Source organism: Heterocephalus glaber, unplaced genomic scaffold, assembly GCF_053883595.1.
Source record: "Heterocephalus glaber isolate CG9 unplaced genomic scaffold, H.glaber_assembly_v1.0 deba00000347, whole genome shotgun sequence".
Lineage (NCBI taxonomy): Eukaryota > Metazoa > Chordata > Mammalia > Rodentia > Bathyergidae > Heterocephalus > Heterocephalus glaber.
Window position 1 is genome coordinate 40,423,252 of NW_028258143.1, and position 18,774 is coordinate 40,442,025.

At 38.2% G+C, this 18,774-nt stretch overlaps 1 protein-coding gene across 8 annotated transcripts in view; it reads right to left on the bottom strand.

The window, feature by feature from the left end:
• The window catches only part of Rbms1 (RNA binding motif single stranded interacting protein 1), a 217,164-nt gene that overhangs the window by 20,625 nt on the left and 177,765 nt on the right, over positions 1-18,774 (bottom strand). For all 8 annotated transcript variants that reach the window (XM_004835883.4, XM_004835881.4, XM_004835882.4 and 5 more), the window contains 3 exons: positions 16,923-17,014; positions 7,253-7,410; positions 5,304-5,383 (listed from right to left, as the gene is read on the bottom strand). In XM_004835883.4, the coding sequence (XP_004835940.1) occupies positions 5,304-5,383; positions 7,253-7,410; positions 16,923-17,014 (330 nt within the window). The remainder of the gene's footprint in view (positions 1-5,303; positions 5,384-7,252; positions 7,411-16,922; positions 17,015-18,774) is intronic.

Sequence of the window (18,774 nt, forward strand, 5' to 3'; positions counted from 1 at the left end):
ATAATTTTCATATTATGTGAACAAGAAAAGAAAGAAGTCCAGAGAAGTTAAAAACTATTTTAAATCCTATCTGAGTTCTCAAGTGCACTGGGTACTTGTTTTGGGGAAAGCTGAATTCATTACAATATTATGCTTTCAAGTCCTGTATTGTACATTTCAAACTCAGCCTAAAGACAATTCAACCTCACTTACACGCAAGAAGGTACCAAAAAGGGTCTCCAAATAGCCATGATTATTGGGATGAACTCTACATGAAATATTGTCTTAGAAACCACTTGGTAACTTCTGCTGGTACAGAGTGATGCATAGGCTTCCAGTGCCTGGCAGAAAATTAAAAATGAAATGCAGCTCCTGAACCCTCAAAGAACTTGCAACCTAATGAGAACCAAGACTAATGCACAGGTAGTATCACTGTTCAGAAATGACACAAAATTAAGTACTGATTCAGAACTTAGAATACAGCTTGACTGCAAATTGCACCCCCTGGAACAATGCTCACCATGCAGCTGGAACTTGTCTGTTTCTTATGCCTCATGTGTCACTTGGCACAACTCAGAAGAAGCTGTTCTCTACTTGCTCCAGTGCTGCAGAGGGTCTTACAATCACTGACATGTGGTTTGGAAATCAAGGTGGTTTTTTTCCTCCCTTGAAGGGGTGTGACCAATAGTCTATGAATTCACTTCAAAGGAAACAGTCAAAGGACACAGTTATAAAGTCCTCTGGAGAACAAAGGAGACTGTGCAACCTCGATCTGCTACACCCTAAGATCTACTTCACTCTGGGAACTAAAAGATCTTATCTCAGAATAACACAACATCAAAACAAATGTGTCCTGGTTGGTCTTTCTTCCTGAATTTTTCTTGCTATCTGCAAGAATAAGCCAAGAAAGAAGAGATGTCACGCACAGGTGGATAAGCAGCTCTTTAAAGGACCTCATGCTGTGGGGTCTGGAGAATGCAAAGGATGACTCAGAGAAAGCAGAGAAAACCCAGTTGTACAGTGCTGAACTTGGGAGGCCTCCCAGGCCAAGGCTTACAGAAGGCTCCTTGGCCTTCACTTGGGTGGAGGCTAAAAATATTTCTTTCTTTTTCCTTTTCTTTCAAGTGTTGCTGGTGGGAAAATAAAATTACCTAAAAAACAGACAGGAAACTCTCTCACTAGGTTGAGTTCTTTGGTATATTGTCCTTCCAGGTCTTGTATTTTAAGCTCTGAACTTGTGCCAGTATGCAGTTCACCTTCAGATACAGCCACAGAAGCAGTGCGCTGTCAGGTTTTAGTGTTACAAGATCAAATGTTGCCTGTGGTATTGCACAGACTTACAAATTAGTCCATCTATGAAATGAAACTCAACTGGATACAGAAAATTAAAGTGATCTCTAATCGTCATCATCAGTCATCCAGTTCAGGATGAAACCCTGAAGCTACAGGAGGATAAATACTGAACACCAGTCACACGCGCACAACCTTGGAGCAACTCTCACTTCAGTGACTCCTGGAATTAATCTAACTTCAAAATACCTCAGTGCTCGCTTGCGGCGTCTGGTTTAAGAAATCAGGATGCATGTTCTGTACAGCCTCTGTGCTTGCTTTCTATAGGTGGGCCTTGACCAATATTTTATGTTACTTAAGTTCAACTCACTGGATCCCTTTACTTCAGTGTTACATATCTTTGCATATACAAATTGGGAAGGTAGCTGAACACACTACCAGAGAGGGGGGCTATATTTGTCTGATGGGGAGACCTTTTCTTATTTTCCTGGGTTCCCCTGCAGTTGCCAACTTCAGAGGTAAGCACAAATGCCTGCTCCCCCGCATGACTATTTGGGTAAATCCTGTTGATGTGGCTGATGCACTGAAATACTCCACATGCAAGTGGCTAGGATAGCACAGTAAAAGACCCCCTCTCCAGATCTCTATCCAACTGTGAGACCCCAAATTTAACCCTAGGGTATGCACAGGTACAAGTAGAAAAGTGGGGCCATTAGATGAAACATCTAAGGTTTGGTAAAGACTTGCTGATTTAGATATGGACTGGGAATTAAAACTGGGACGTTCTATATCAGGTAACATAAGACTAAAATTATATGGGAGAAAAGATAAAGGAGTGGATGTGGCTTTTTCTCTTTTTTTCCCATTTCACAATCTCAGAATCTCTCTTTTAAAGCAAGGTGAGGTGGTTTCTAAATTTTGAGACTTTCTTCCTGCTGGCAGGCAGCATGCTAGGGGCTGGCTGCAAATCAGAAAGTATTTCAATTTTTTTCCCCATATGTGAGCTTGTTAGGAGATAGTCCTTCCTGGGTAATATAATGTAGTAAAATTTATCCAAAGCTAACAAACATTGGTTTTTACTTAGTATAGTTCAAGCACTGTGTTGGACATGCATTTAAAAGATTCTGACTTCTAGGAGCTTCCAGTTTAGCGGGATTGATGCATGTAAACACAGTAAGTGCTGTGATACCAGGTAGGTACCCTCAGGGTGCTCTGCAGACACAGCATAACCAAACTGGGTCAGAGGAGGTCCCTGAAAGGAAAACACATGCCTTGAACACAGTCTTGTATGGTGAGGCAGAGACTGCCAGGTTAAAGAGAACCAAATAGATTCAAGCCATTGGAAACCACAGAGAGAAAGCAAAGAGAAATGATGCAGTGTGGTGCATTAAGAATACCACTTGTTGTTCAGTACTGGAAAAGGAAAAATAAGAAGGCAGACAACAGAGAGAGACAGAATTGAAGGAAGCAAGACTCCAGTCACTTTTGGCCTTCATCGTCATGCTAGGAATCCTAGATCTTTCTGTCTGGAGGTAGAAAGGTGATTGTTAGCAGAAAAGTGATGAAGAGATGTATATTTTATGTAAATCTTTTTCTACAATCAGGAGCTACCTGAGGGACTTAAGATTAGACGGAGCAGGCAACCAGGAGGCTATTATCTTGGGCTAGGTGGGTGATAAGAGGAAACTAGGAAGTGTTAAGAGGAATGGTGGCAAAGAGGAGGGTCTAGAAGTGATTATGAAGAAAAGTGTAAAGACTTAAATGGTTATTTGTATGTGAGAGATGAAAGATAGAGGTGACTTGGGGGAGTCCAGTCCCAGCTTTCTGGTGCAGGGTCCCGGGTGGATATTGGTTTGACTAATAAGATGAAGAGGACAGGGTCAGATGGGAGGGGGGACTAATTTAGTTTTGGAGAGGATGAACATAGGGTGTCTGAGGCTAGGCAGCCTGACAGTCAGGGGAAAAGCTAAGGCAAGAGATGAATATCTCAGAGCAATCTGAAGTAGTAGTGGAAGCCTTGAGAACAGATGAAGTCTATTAAAACTGTGAGCCAAAAATGGAATTCAGGAAAATACCAAAAAATTAAGAGTAGATCAAAGAAACTAGTCCACAAAAGAGAAGGAATAAAAGAAATAGAAATGGGGGTAAGTGGACACAATTCAAAGATGAGTGAAAGACAAGCAGTTCTAAGTCAGATACAGCACAGAAAAAGTCTCTAGGTTCAATAATAAGAAGGTAAGTGTTATGGGCTCAATTGTGTTGTTCACTCTATACCTCCAAAATAAAAGGTATGTGAGAGTTCTAACCCTCTAGTAACTCAGGATGCGACCTTGTTTAGAGACAGGGTCTTCAAAGTTAAATCGAGACCATTACGGTGGGTCTTCATCCAGCAGACTGGTGTCCTCATAAGAAGGGGAAACGTGGACCCAGAGGCAGTCACACATAGAGGGAAGATGAGGAGAAGGGACACAGGAGGACACCACTGCCAAGCCAGGTAGAGGCCTGAACATGCCATTCCCTCACGCCCTTGGAGGGAACCAACTTCACTACACCTGGATCTTGGACTTGAGGCCTCCAAAATCTGAGCTGCTACATTTTTGTTGTTTAAACAACTCAGTTTGTGCTGTTTTGTTACAGTTGCCCTAGCAAACACATATAGTAAGTTTACCAAATGTCAACTGCATGGCCTAGGGAAAGTATCAGGTTGGAGAGAGCTGAGGTGTGAGTAGGAAATAAGGAAGTGAAGACTAATTTGAAAATGTTTACATGAGAAGGAGTGAGAGAAGAACTAATTTCGATCATAAAGACTTGAATGAATTTAAACACAAATGGGGCTCTTTCTCTAAAAATTTTGGGCATAATGCAACTCATATATTCATTGAATTCTACGGTTTCAAAAATGTCTATTGTAGTTATAGTCACATTTTTTTTCTTAGTATTGTTTGTACATTTTCTCAACATTTAAGCTTGCCAGAGATCTGCTGTTTTACTCATTGAAATGTTTTCATTTTGTTGGAAAAAAATGAATTCAAGCAAAAGAAAGAGATTGAAATTATATAAGAGGGAGGTACTAGCAGGCAGAGCAAAAGATGGTTTTGCATCCTTGTCCTTGAGGCTTCAAGGAAGGAGAGGGGAAGGGTGAGTGTAGGTGTGGGGCCCTTTGCTGAGGGGATGCAGAGTGACAGTGTTTCTACCTGGCGATCTCAATTCTGTTCACCACATGGGAAGTGGAGTCAACAGCTCAGAGCTAGCTAAGGGTCCACACAGGCTGGTGACAAGGAAAATTAGAGCTGCGAAGGGAACAGGGAAGGGCAGAGTAAGGACCCATTGTGCCGAGGGCCTGGCAAGCTGAAGACACAGAATCAGCCATAGTGTCAACCTTCAGCTACCAGGTGTCACAGGAGCAGTGAAAGCAGACTGCTGCAGGATCAATCCAGTTTTTCGTGTTAAGAAAACTGTAGCTGTCACTAAAGAAATGGTTTTAGTGCTCAAAAATGGGGACCACATTTTGTAGAGATGGGAAATTGGCAAAGAAGGCCCAATAAACAGTGAAAATGGAAGGAATTCTATTTCAGGTCAGGTTTCCTGGGCAAGTGAATGTGACCTTGGCGTGAAAAAGCTCCTGAGGTGTGGTGTTCTTGATAATGACAACACAGATAGAACAATGGGGGAAGGTGACAAATGTGGAGTGGACACAAAGGTCACAGGAGCTGAGGTCCAGGCACTGCTGGAATGGAAAGACACCATGCTGCTCAATGGACATGCCCAATGATGGGAAGCTTCCTGAGGATGGCAATGAGGTAGGTTAAAGCTGCTACACACCACAGGGAAAGCAGATGCGCTTTAGCACTGGGTCTACTGTGGTTAATACTCACAAATCCAGTGCTCAGAAAAGGGTAAAATTTAAATGAAGGAATACATTTTAAGGAGGAAAATGAGACTTTTGTTCTCAATATAAGAGCCATCATGCGCTAAAGGTATACAAACATTACATAAAAGACTGCTGATAAAATTTTAGACAACAAACAACATACCAGAAACTCCTGGTGGCGTCTTAATGAATTTCCCATTAAAATGACCAATTACAGCTTCACATTTTTCTGTTGATTCCATTCTATTAGTAAGAAAAAAATTATGAATATTTACAGGTCTCTCACTTAATTTTGTTCTGTGCATGCAAAAATATTCTTTTAGACTTTTTGGATACCAAGAGACTTAGCAAAAATGTGAATATGATAAAGAAAACCAGAGTTTATTATTTTATTTAACTGTTCTTCTGTAATTCCTACAGTAAAATAACTGGTCCTAGAGTACATTCATAAAGGAACAAATTATATCCAGAGTGTTTAATACTAAGCATATAAGCACAATTTTAGTCTAATTGTTGGAAAATTGAAATCAATACATAATTGCTTTCTTAGTCGTGGTACTGAGTTAAAAACAACAGTTTAATATATGAGTGCATTTCCTACTTGCTAAAATATTGGTCATTTTAAAGATAGTCTTTCTTTTTATGAATTTACAAAATGACAGACTTAAGAGTTATGGCAAAAGCTAGTAAAAATCACAGGACGTACCTTACATTCATGTCAGATTTAAAATTAAATTTGTGAAGTCAATTATGTACCTTTTTTGTCATCTTGACTTTGAAAGAGAAATTAAAGGCTGGAACTTAGTTTTACAACTTATTTTATATCTGCTGGTGGCCAAAAATATTTGAGAAACAGCTCTGAGGATTTAGATTACTTGGATTTAGTTTTCCTTAATGGAAAAAACACTAAGTAATTACTCAAAATGTACTATACTGTTGGATGACCCACAGAGTCACACCTATATCTTAATGGGTTTTGTCTTTGGGTACAGAAATTGCACACTTGATCTGCCTTCAGGACAGCCACAGAAGTGATGAGATGTCAGACCCATTCAGAGTCTTCTGGATTCTTTTAACCAATAAAGTACATGATGGAGATGCTGGCCTTTGTGACTAGTACTGATAGGTTATTTTTAGTTTTATTATGAAACTGTCTAACCTATCAGAGCAGTAGACTAAAAGCCAGAAGAACCAAGTAGGAGCCCTTGCCTTGACTTGGCATCAAGGTGATAATGGAAAAGACCCTTGTTTGCCTCAATTACAATACTAACATGTAATAATGCTTTGTTGATATCACAGGTCTGTGTAAGGTGTGATTGTCATATATATATGAAAGTAAAATGTCACCCTGTTTTCCTCTAAAAACAAAAGTTGATAATTTAAAATATGCAGACACTATCTTTTACTACAGTATTAATACACTCTTAAATCATGCATTATGTAAAATCAGCTTTGTAGATGAACTTTAGGATTAGAACTGTGCCCCAAATTAAAACTCTTTTATTTAACATTTTTTCTTTAGAAACCAAATTAGCTAATACACTGAAGTATCTTTTCTGGGGAGGAAGGCATAAAAATTAATTAGAACATTTATTTGTTTAAAAAAAACTGAAGCAAGAATAGTAAAATATTAATAGTTGTTAAATTTATGTAGTGATTACGTGTGGTATCTTTGTCTTACTTTTTCAAATGTTTGAAATATTAATTTAAAAACATAACTAATTCACTTTATTGATGATAATTCAAATTTCTATTTCATGAGAAAAAATGTTCTGATTTATCTAAGAAATTTAGGAAACCAATCATCATTTTTTTTTTAAGAAGTTAGAGATATTCTAACTAATCAAATATAAGGACACATACTTTTAGAGCTATTTCTCATATGATAGGTTCTTTGTATGAGTCAACCAAAATTAAGTGTGCTCAGGTTCAGGACTCCTAATGAACATACAAAAGATTTGGAAAATTTTACATGTAAACTTCACATGATTTAAGTTCATGATGCAACTGGATCCCACAACCCTGTTTTAATTTTCTCTTGTTGGTCAATTTTTATTTTCCAAGATAGTAGAATTATTGTCATTGATATAATAGATAGAGCAGTGTGCTTACCTGGCAAAGCCAACACCACGACTTGTACCACTGGAATCACGTAGTATTCTTGTAGAAATAACCTGTCCAAAGGGTTTCAGCATATTTTCAAGTTCCTGCTCATCCATGGACAGTGGCAAATTAGAAATATACAAGTTGGTAGGATCTTGTTCCTGTTGCTAAAGCAGAACAGAAAATTGTCTTATCAATTTCCAAAAGAAGTAACAATATTTATATTAACATACCAACTTTTATGTAGACACGCTTCTTGTTCGAGTCCTTTAACAGTACTAGCTAGTGAGACCTTGGGATCTGCAGAACACCCAAGTCATGCTGGACACTCGATGACAGTGTCTGAAGCCTGGACAGTCTGCACAGGCAGACATGATCCTCCAGAGCCCCTCCCAGGAGACGTGGAAGCGGCAATGCTGGCAGGCACCCCTGAGTTGGAGAGGATGCCTTCATGAAACCATAACTCTCAGTAGTTCGCAATGTTTCCCAAAATAAGCAACCTCTCCTCCACTGCTATTTTTAGGAGCCCATTTCAGGCACACTATTGCACAGGAGGCTATTACTCCTAATAATTCAGTTTAGAGAGATACATGAAGGATTCTGGATCAAGTCATGTGAAGTCCAGTACCAGCTTTGTGCAAAATGCCCTCCTCTGCTCTATGGCAGAGTCCATATTACTTTTGAGTACTGATCATCAATAGAAAAGGGGGCACTGCTAACAACCCAATCAAGAAACTCAGCCATATAAAATGATGAACTCCAGGCAGAGCAAATTTTAGAATGCTGGAAAAGCTGAACTTGAGAGTATATTGGGAGGGCAAGTTTGCAAAATCCTTGCTACACTAAGAGTGAGCCAGGGGCCAGTAGTACTGGAATTAACATAGCAGCTTATTAGAAATGTAGTATCTCAGGCCATACCTCAGACCTACAGAATCAGAAGTTACATTTTAGTAAGATGTCTAGGTGACTTGTGGATGTAAAAGTTTGAGAAGCAATCCTTAGATCATTTCCCATCCAACCTTCCTCTCCTGGGGGAGAGTCAGCCAGAACGAATGATATATGATTCAAGTTTCCAAGAACTAGTAACTGTTATATGCATTTATGAAAAGTACAGTATTCAAATCATCAAGGAAAAGCTTGCCTAACAACTGAAATAATCTGATCAAGTCAAAGTTCACCTCTGCCATTTTAAGATTAGCACTGACATACTTCAAAATCAGCCTTTCTTTTGATCTCATTAACCAAGTGTATTGTTACATATTGAAGCACACGAGAGCTTCTGATTTTTCTTCAGCAAGCACTGTTTGTAAAGTCATTAACTGATGGCTTACCCTTCAGCAACAGAATAGCACAGTCATTATAACTTTCCAGATTTCTGAAATACATGGTGCTTTAAACATATATGACACATTATGCATGTCTGAACTCTGTTTAAGTCTTTCCAATGTATCCTAGTATTAATTAAACCTAAATGAAAATTTTTCTTTTATATAATCTGCAAATAAAAGGGAACACTGACTCGCTGTACTGTGGCTACCTGGTAAGACAGATTTAAGCAATAATCTGTGTCTGGCTGGGGGAATGTAGCTCAGTGGTTGATCTCTTCCCTAGCATGTCTGAGGCCCTGGATTTGACTCCCAGCACCACAATAAGTACAAAAATAAGTAAACAACAATCTGGCATAGGGAATGGTGAATGCCCTGCTATTTCCAAGAGTCAAAGTTATCAAAGGCCAAGAACTGTGAGCGATAAGTACTGTCCCTACAACTTCCTGGCCCCGCCACAGAGGAAGGCAGTGTGTAACCAGATCTGTCACCAAAGCATAGGGCACAGGCTGCTCCAGACCCTCAGGGTGTCACTGGATGGTCCGAGAAAAAACTGAATTTTTCTAATGCTCAATAGTAAGCTAAATACCGAATACTAACCATTCATAGGCTAAACAAAATGACAACCATCTTTGCTTTTAGCTGAAATTAGATTAAGTTCAGTGTGGTACCACTGATTACCTTATGTCTAGCAAAACCTTTTATTGTTAACTACGTAAAATATACCTTTAATATCTGAAAATTAGCAATTGATTTGTTTAATAGTTATAGGACAATAATACAGTGTTTCTAAATAGAGAGACACGCACTTTAGGTCTGAAAGTTTTCAAATTCTTCTGAGGTGAATTAAGAGGGAGTCTTTTATCCCCTTACTTTCACTTCACTTGCTCCTTGGCCAGCTTCACCCAGCTGACTGCATGGTTGTAAGATTAGCTGTCTCATCTGGCCCTAACTCCAAGTCTCCAAAGCTTTCCTCAAAGTGCACGAGGATATTTTTTTACTATGGAAATCTGGTCCTGCACCAGCCAATACAAACAGGGTTCTTTCTCCCTAAAGACATCCCTGAGGGGACCTGGGGCCTCATTCAACTCAAGGACATTTCCAGTATATCTTGTGCATCCCAACCTGTTGCTATAAAACAACTATGATCTGAGTCCTGACTTCCAGGCACTTACTGTTACGTCTAGCCACTTACTGTTACTGTCTGTGCTATTAAACAGCACAGACAGAAACACATATTATGAAGGCTGGGCTGTGCAAATCACAATGGGAGAACGGAGAGAGGATGACTGTTGTAGGGAGATGAGGGAATACTTTGTTCAGAGCACATGGGACTTAGGGAACAAGCAGAGGTCAAGAAGCTGAAACCAGCCTGAAAAGCTGTTTAAGGAGTTTGGTTTTTTTAGTCAGGGCTGCTTAGACTTTCTCAATGATCAAGTGCTGATAACACGGAGAATGACTAAGTGTCCAGAAAAGTCTGCAGGCAAAGGCCTTGCCTGAACTGAACTGCAAAGTTTACTGGAAGTCTTGCGCAACAGCCCACCCCCTCCAAACAAACAAAACAAAACAAAACTAATAGAAGAAAAGGAAAAAAGGGGTGGGTAGGTCATGTAAACTTTGTAATCCATTCTTTAACAATTGAAGTTTGTTTTAAATAGAGAAACAATGTTTCTGACCTAATACCATCAAGCAACACTGATACTTCAGGAAGATAAATCAGGTCTTGAGATTTTCACATCCCTTGAGAGATGAGTGAGGAGTAGGAGGAAGGAGGACTGCAGTCTGAAAGCCACACCCTGAGAAGTAGGAAGGTTTTGGAGGCACAGTAGCAGGGGAGTAACACAATCAAGTCTATCTTAGAAGTATTTCTGAATCATGCTTAGTCAGATTCAGAATAAACCTGGGAAACTCCTTAATTAAAAGTTATTAAAATACTAACTGGGCAAAGATATGACATGAAAAATATTACATAAGAAATGTATATTACAATATTATGGTTTTTCTTTTAAAATCACAATTATGAAGACCTCAATGACTAATATTTAGGAGTGCTCATAGGAAAAATTGTTATATATAAATTATTTTTTAAAAGCAGGTAACAATGTAGGTATACTAGGTACTTCCTACACCTATGTTTTAGCTGCTTCTATTGCTAAAATATTTTTTAAAAATTACACATTCTACAAGGTTTCGATTCAGTGTGAAAGTTTACCAATGAAGACAAAAATTTTTAAAACTGCTAAAAATCATAATCTAGAAATTGAGGTCTTGAACCATTTTTAATATAGTGGACTAATATATGTAAACATTTCCTTTTTTTTCACATTTGCTTTTGATAGCAACAGTCCTGTCAGGTTTCCTTATTTGGGTTGACCATTGGAGGTAATGTTATTTTTTTCGAATTGCTCAACCTGTACTGCATACAATGTTCACAATGTTGTAACAACTTTAATGTTAAAAACAAAACAAAAACAAAACAAAACAAAGGAATGGGAAGAAACGCTAAACTGGTAGCACTAGCCACAGAAATATCTAATCCTCAAAGTGTCCATGCATTCTCAGTATTATACATTTGTAGGGAATGGGACATATAATCCTGGAAGTCACTGGTATTGTTTTCAATGAAGATAATTTAGTTCCTTTAAAACCAGTGACAATGATAACTCTGCTTTATTATGTCTGAATAAGAAGTTGCTATGTCTGGAAAAAAGTTATTCCATTAATTACAGGTGGCCCAAACAAAACCGGGACCATCAGGCCTCTTTATGTCCCTAGGCACAAAGAGTTCAAGGGCTTCTCTACCAAGTGGAAAACTAGATCCCACATTGGCCGTGAGAGGGGACAAACGGCTAACTAATGTTCACTTGAGTAGAAAAGCAGGGCTCAGAGGTCCCAAATGGTGGAAAGCACTCAAGTCATCATCTGAAAGAAATTAACAAAAACCTCCCTGTGCATGTGGAATGGTTCCTAAAATGCAGAAAGGGACTTGGCAGGAAGAGCAGACATCTGTTTTCTCTTGTACTGAATAGGTTCACCAACCAGCAGATAGCCGCTCATGGGCATGTGACTACAAACTGCTTGGAGCATGGTGGACCTCTAAGTGGAGGGGAGATTAAATTCCTGCTTGTTTGACTGCCTATTTATTGGAAAATGGACAAGCATACCACCAGCCAAATACATCTAATGATCTGTTGACCATCAGCATGCCTTAGGTACCAAAGACCTATAAAAGTCTCTGTTAACAGATATCAATGTTGATTCACATTTTACATTTTTTATCTTGTTATCTGAGTTTCATTTCTTTTTTCTTTATAGAATCTGAGCCTTTTAAAATTGCACACATTTGAAACATCTGCCAAATTGAACATATATCGGCTTTTCCAAAAGGCCCAAGGTCATTCCTATTTGATAAGTTTCATTGGGATACTCTGTGAACATAACTTTAAAATGTCCCTTTCTTAATTTTCAATATCTATCTGAAAGTTTTTCTCTCGCCTGATTTCTTTGATTATCAGAGAAACAAACACATTACTCACCTTAAGGCAGGTACCAACCAAATAAGACAATAAAAACTAAAACATGAATAAGGAACAATTACTGGTCTTTAATGCTTTTCACTAGCAGTTCTGAAATTTAGCTTTGAATGTCTGTGGGATCCTTTCTCAACCTAGCTAACCAGTGTCCAACATTATATTTCCACCTCTCCTCAACTGAATGCCCCTTAATTTTTTCTGAACTTCAGAAAGCAAGAGTTTAATATGTGGGATTTTCAGCATATTATAAGATTAATTCCCTAGTGGAAAGTGGACAATTAGGAGTCCTTTACTACCCAACCACTTAAACTTCCTTTAAAAATAGTCTTCCCAAAAGATATGGACTAGGTGCTCCTTCATCCAGATAGCAGTCCAGATATTTAAATCTATGATTTTTATGCTAGACAACAAGAGATCCACTAGCATTTAAAATGTATTTTGTAATGTTAAAGATATCATAAAAAAGAAATTAGATCCAAGAAACAAGTCATTGTACAGGGACCTGAAGAGATCTGTACTTGTAGAACATTAGCACATGGCCAGCATCTCTGAACCTGGATACCAGTCCTCCCCACAGATAACAGAGGAAAGGACCATTTCTCCTAGCCAATTTACAGCATAAAGCCTACTAAGGGGGTCTCTGAACAGTGCTCATTATCAACTCATGGGAAGCTGGCATTCAAAGAGTACCACTGACATGTCATATAGTGCCAAAGCATACCCAGTCTCACTTTAATTAGATGCATTGCAAAAACTTCTTCAAAAGTAAATACTTACTGTACTATGCTGCTTAATATTACAGGTACTGGAAATGAAGCCTGGGTAAGGGTTCAGGGCACTACATTGAAAAAGGCCTCTTTCAGGGCTGGGATTTAGCTCAGTGGTTCTGCCGCTGCCTGCCTTGAAAGTGCAAGGTCCCAAGTTCTATCCCTGGTAGCAAAAATAAAAAAGGCCTATTTCTTTTTCAGCACAGGCCACAAAACAGTGGGTGCCAGGTACTCCCACATTCCAGAGTGGGAAACCAGACCACCTCAGACAGCCTACCAAGAGCTGGCTGAAAACTGGCTTGGGATGATTAGGTGATCACCTACCTCCTGTGTTTAATGGGACCAGAGAGTCTGAGAATGAGTGTAGAGTCTGAGAATGAGAATGAGAGTGAGAGAAATGCAGCACGTTCTGAATCTCAGCATGTTGGCTGCTCCCTTCTCATTACCAGACAAGCAACAGGGGATCCCACAAACCAGTCAGGAAGTTGATCCATGTCTCATGGGACTTACTGGATACAATAGTTCATGTCTACCTCAAAAGCTGAGTGGTCTAAAAGAAGAAAGGCTAGTTGAAGTGTGGTTGGGAAATAACTACTGTCCTAGGGATGGTTGGCAATGGTAGATCTGAAAAAGGCCACACAGGAAGAGTTGGCCCTTCATTATGCTAGGAGGAAGATTACCTGGGATAGACAGGGAAATCTCAGCAGAATGGGCTGAAGATAGGCCATTCCATTATCAGGAAGTGAGAGTATGGGCCCAAGGACAAGTATTCTCTTGGTTCAAGGGACTGAAGAGAATGAAGTTGGGGGACTAGAGAGAAAGCTCAGAAAAAAGTCTGAAGCATTTCATGAGAGAAAGTATTACCTTGCTGGCCGGCCAGATAAATCAACATCCCATTACATCATTCTCAGGTCAACAAATTTTCCTATCCCTTTGCACTGCTCCAACCATGGAGAGGTTAGAAACCACAGCTAGGGAGCTGATGGAAGAGTGGGAAGAACATATACTCTGGAAATAAAAAGAAACAAACCATATGCCCATTCCACTATAAGCTTGCTAACCTGACCTAGAGGAAACGATAAGCTTTACTGTTATATAAATACTCATAATTTTTGTTAAATAAATAGGATTAGACACTGAAATTACAAGTACACCAAATTATCAATAATTTATTCTTGAAAAGCATATTCAGCATCAAAATGTTAATAAGATATTTCCCATTAATTTAAATGAGAAAAAATAATGTTATTGCACATCAGTCACAACCCCAGCCAATCTTCTAAAGTGTAACTGAATTTATTTTCCTACAAATCCCTAAACTGTAAATAAATACATTCATAACATATCTGTGTGTGAATACATACATACAATAAATTATGTTGGGAAACTTAAATATACTGCTTCCTGTCATGTTCACCAAACACTCAATATAGTCATCAGTAAATAATTGCTACAGTATGCACAGGTAATGTCCAAGTCACAATCCCTTCTGTGGACTCTCAGCAGTTTCCAAAAACTCTGCACATGATTGCAACATTCTACACACTGTATTTGAAATATATTTGTAACTTGAAGCTTTTTCCATACGACATCTTGTTTAAAGTATATTGAGGTTGAATAATGTAAATATAGACATAAGTGGCTGAAGAGATATCTATGTTACATGAAGATTAGTTATGTAAAAAAATCAAACCAAACCAAACAAAAAACCCTAAAAACCAACCAAAAATTTGTGAAATGAAAGAAGGGACCTTTTGAAATAATGAGAATGTCTGAAGAAGTCATAGAACCTGCCCTAGATTTTATGCAAAGAGAAAGCAGGAGGTTGGCAGAGTGAATTAGGATGGACAGAGTGGAGGACAGAAGACAGTGATTTTCTGAATGAGTCCTAAGAGTCCTGCTTACAGAATGCCTGGTCACCCCGTATACAGAGCTAGATTAAACATTCTGCCAATGTTTAATATGCAGAACATATAAAAATTTACTTAAAATCTCACTGTTTTCCAGCAGTACCACAGGAAACTTCTCTATTATGAGGAACAAATAATCTGAAAAACACAATGTTTACAATTTAGTTTCTGCTTAACCTGTAGGAGTTTAAGAAAATCCAAAGTAAGTCCAATTTAATGTGAAGCTTCAAAAATATTGTAGGGCCTGAATTACATTAGAAAAGTGATCTCATTTATTAATTCTTGAAATCCTTATGTTGATTCTTTTATTCTAAGCAAATCTCTACCTTGGTAGCTTCAAACATGTTCTTCAATAGCCCTTAGTAGGTAATGTCTGGGCTGGTAAGATTTAGGTCTTAGTAGGTAATTTATCTCTTCAGTAGAGTTCTTTACTTTCCATAAACTTTCTTATCTGTATGTGAATGCTCTGTAGGAAATGATCGTGTACTGCTATTTACAAGTAGCAGAGGAGAGTATAAAATTACTGTCCTCTATACTTTATGAAGCCAAATAATATAAAATTATCGCTCGTTTGGAAAGAATAATCAAAATAGCCAACTGCCAAGTTTCAGGCTTGAAAATATTTCCCATAGCAATTGAAGAACCAAAAATGGGGGAAACATCTCCACAGTTATATAAATATCTTCATAAGTGCACTATAGGTACTAGATATTAGGATATAATCTCAGCTTACATTTGGGCAATAAAGGTGGAACATAAGTAGCAGTTTAGTTGATGCATTCCTAGATCTGTTTAGTATACAATGGAACATCTATTACAGAACATAAACACTTAATAGATGTATGACAATTCAAGGGTTACTCTCTTTTTTGAATCTCAGTTCTTCTTCCTAAAAAGATTACATCCATTTCGAAGTGGCTTGGAAGTACATAATCTAAGTTTTTTAAGATTTAGAATTATGACTGCACTGGATTTAGATCATGCAAGGCCAGCTTATCTCTGTTCATCAAATCTATTTAAGGCATCATGACTTTTGAAAAAGACTGGGCATCTTAAACTGTCTAACTTAGATAATAAACCTGAAGTAAAAAGAAAAACAATGACTGGCTGGCCAACTTCATTCACATTCCTAAATTATGATATTCTGGATATTAGATAAACATCTTAGAGGGAAACTACCATAAGACAAAAATGTTTAAGGAAAATATTATGTCTTAGAGTAGTGAATATCCATATGTACTGTTCTAAAACACATATTAAGCATAAAACTTATGTGTACATTTATAATTCTTGAACAGTCAGGCATATTTCTTACCTAGAGAATTTTTCAGAAATATTCCTTATTTGGAATGCCAAAAATTCATCAAAAATAAGTCTTGAATAAAGTCCTTGTAAAACTGCTAAAGAGTAGACTTGCATCCCATAAATAATGTGTAAAAATTTCTATTATATAGGGAAAAATAGCATGTATAAACTACTCATTTGTTTGTGTAAATCAGTGTATGTGACAGTCATATATTCCTTCCAAAGATGCAATGCTAGTCAGGCATGGTGGTGCATACCTGTAACCCCAGCTACTTGGGAGGCTGGATCAGTAGGATTATGAGTTTGAGGTCAGCCTGGACAACTGAATGAGATCTAGTCTCAAATTAAAAATTAAAAAGAAGAGAGGCAGCATGGTGGGTATAGCTCAGTGGTGGAGGCCTTCACTAGCGTGTGTGAGACCTTAGATTTAATCCCCACTACTAAGAAAGAAAAGATATGTGCTGTGAACACTTACCTTTTAAACTTTGTCTAAGATGGATTTACTCCTTGAGCACTGAACTTTTAAAATTATATTTTAGAACACAGTGCAGTTCTTAAAGACTTACATATACCTGATTATCTGAGAAAAAAAATTCATGCTATTTTTCCATTTGCTTATGTGGTTACAAAATTTACTATGTAAATTGTATACAGTTTTAAATTCTTCACACATCAAATTCTGAGGAATAAATAAGTCTTTGTCACAGTCACACTACTGCATTTTTGGAGGCACAGGACCAAGGTCCAAAGGAACCGTGGCTGGTGGAAATGAGTGGGAACTGCAGCCAGGGTTGGGAGAGCAACCGCGTCAGGCTCCAGAAGCAAGGCTCTCCACTCACCTTTGCCATCTGAGCTTGAACCCCACTAGCCTTCAGGGCTGACACAGCTTTCTGAGCAGCTGCAGGACTGTCGAAGTCAACAAAACCATAACCTGAAAAGCAAAATACACTTCGTTTTACACCATTCCTTCATGATGATGTAAAGGCTAAAAGAATGACTTTACTTGGTTTCTCTTGCAGGCAACAGAAACAAAAATGTCCCCACAGAGCTCAGGTGTTCACAGCTGCCATCCAGTGGCTTTCTCGGGTCTTCTTGTCATCTGTCCCTGGTTGGACAAGCATCCCTTCAAAGTGGGGATGGGTGGGGTGGAGGGAGAGAACAGCTTTTTCCTATTCAAGATCTTCTCAGGAGTCCTGCAGTTACTAGGAAAAAAATGACATCTAAGCTGCCAACCAAGGATTAAAATAAGGTGGTAGTGGGAATGGAAAATAATTTGAGAGAGAGAGAGAAATAGTGTTTTTGATGATATGGTAACAATGATGAAGCCATCCTACTGAGCTGACAAATGACAGAAACAAAAAATATGTTCATTCAGTAGACTAAAGCTTACTTTTCAAAATTAAAATAACATATGACCATTACATGTCTAAAACAGAAAATAGTCTAAATTGTAGTGCCTGCTCAAATGTACTCATTTACCTAAAATGCAGCTCATCATATTCCTTCAAAATAAGGAAGAAAGGAAAGAAAATTCCTCCAAATCCCCAAAATAGTTATTTGGAAAGTTCATGCTCTAAAGTCTGAAAACAAAATGCAATATAACAAAGCAACCACCTAAGAGAGGCTGTGGTTTACAGTTTCCCAAACATTTTTAATGAGCTGTTTATCTGTTTTCCCAGGTCACAATAAATCAAAACAGGAAATTAGGACAAAGGGGCCTGAGGTGAGGACAGGGCTACAAAGCAAGCACATGGATGGCATCTAGTAGTGAAAACTAATAACAAGTCACAAAAGAGAAAAACTATATCAAGAGCAGAATTTACACAGCGTAAGTGCAAACAGCCCCATGAATGTCAACAGTTTCCATAAGCATCATTATAGTAAAACAGACAAGCACAGATTTTTCACTGTGATAACTCAACTTAAAAAGAAAAGGTTGCTGTATTTAATGCACTATTTAAAGGAATAGGCTCTAACACAAAATATCAAAGTTTTTCTCTGAACTGAAATCAATTATTATAAGATTAATTTAAATGAATAAGTATGTCTTGAAAAAGAAAAGTACCATTTGGAGGTTGTACAGAAGAGGAGCCAGCCCTATTGATTTCCAGATATTATGAAGAAATAGTAACGTTGTTAATATGGCAGTAGTGTCAAAACAGACAAATATACAGCAACAAAGTCAAACCCAAGGTCTCTGAAATAGTCCAGTCAGTTTTGCAGCATTAATACTAAAAATATTGCCGGGTAACAGCCTAAGTTGTAATGAAATAAAGTAGATTACTGATTACAGAAATAGATGTTTTAGGAGAAATGAATGTTAAAGCTGAAGAAAGAAGCAGCTTCCTTACATGAGTTGGAATTGGACTGAAATAAGACTTAATTTGATTTAGACAGCAGAGAAACTGCCAGGTTGGACAGAAAAAGGAGGGGGATGATCCAGACCAAAGCAGAGAATGCTATTCACCTGCCAGGTTAGAAATCAGGTTAAACATGTCTGGGGTGCTATTTAGAAAGCTGCTGTCAATGATAATAAGTAATACTCTATGGATACACAGGCACACACACTCCACCCCTCTCCTACAGTACACACACGAACAGCTGCTCACACGAAAGTGACACAGCTCTACTGATGGATATTTACATTTTTCCCACCACCTTTGCTATTGTTAATAAATTACAGTATGCAGA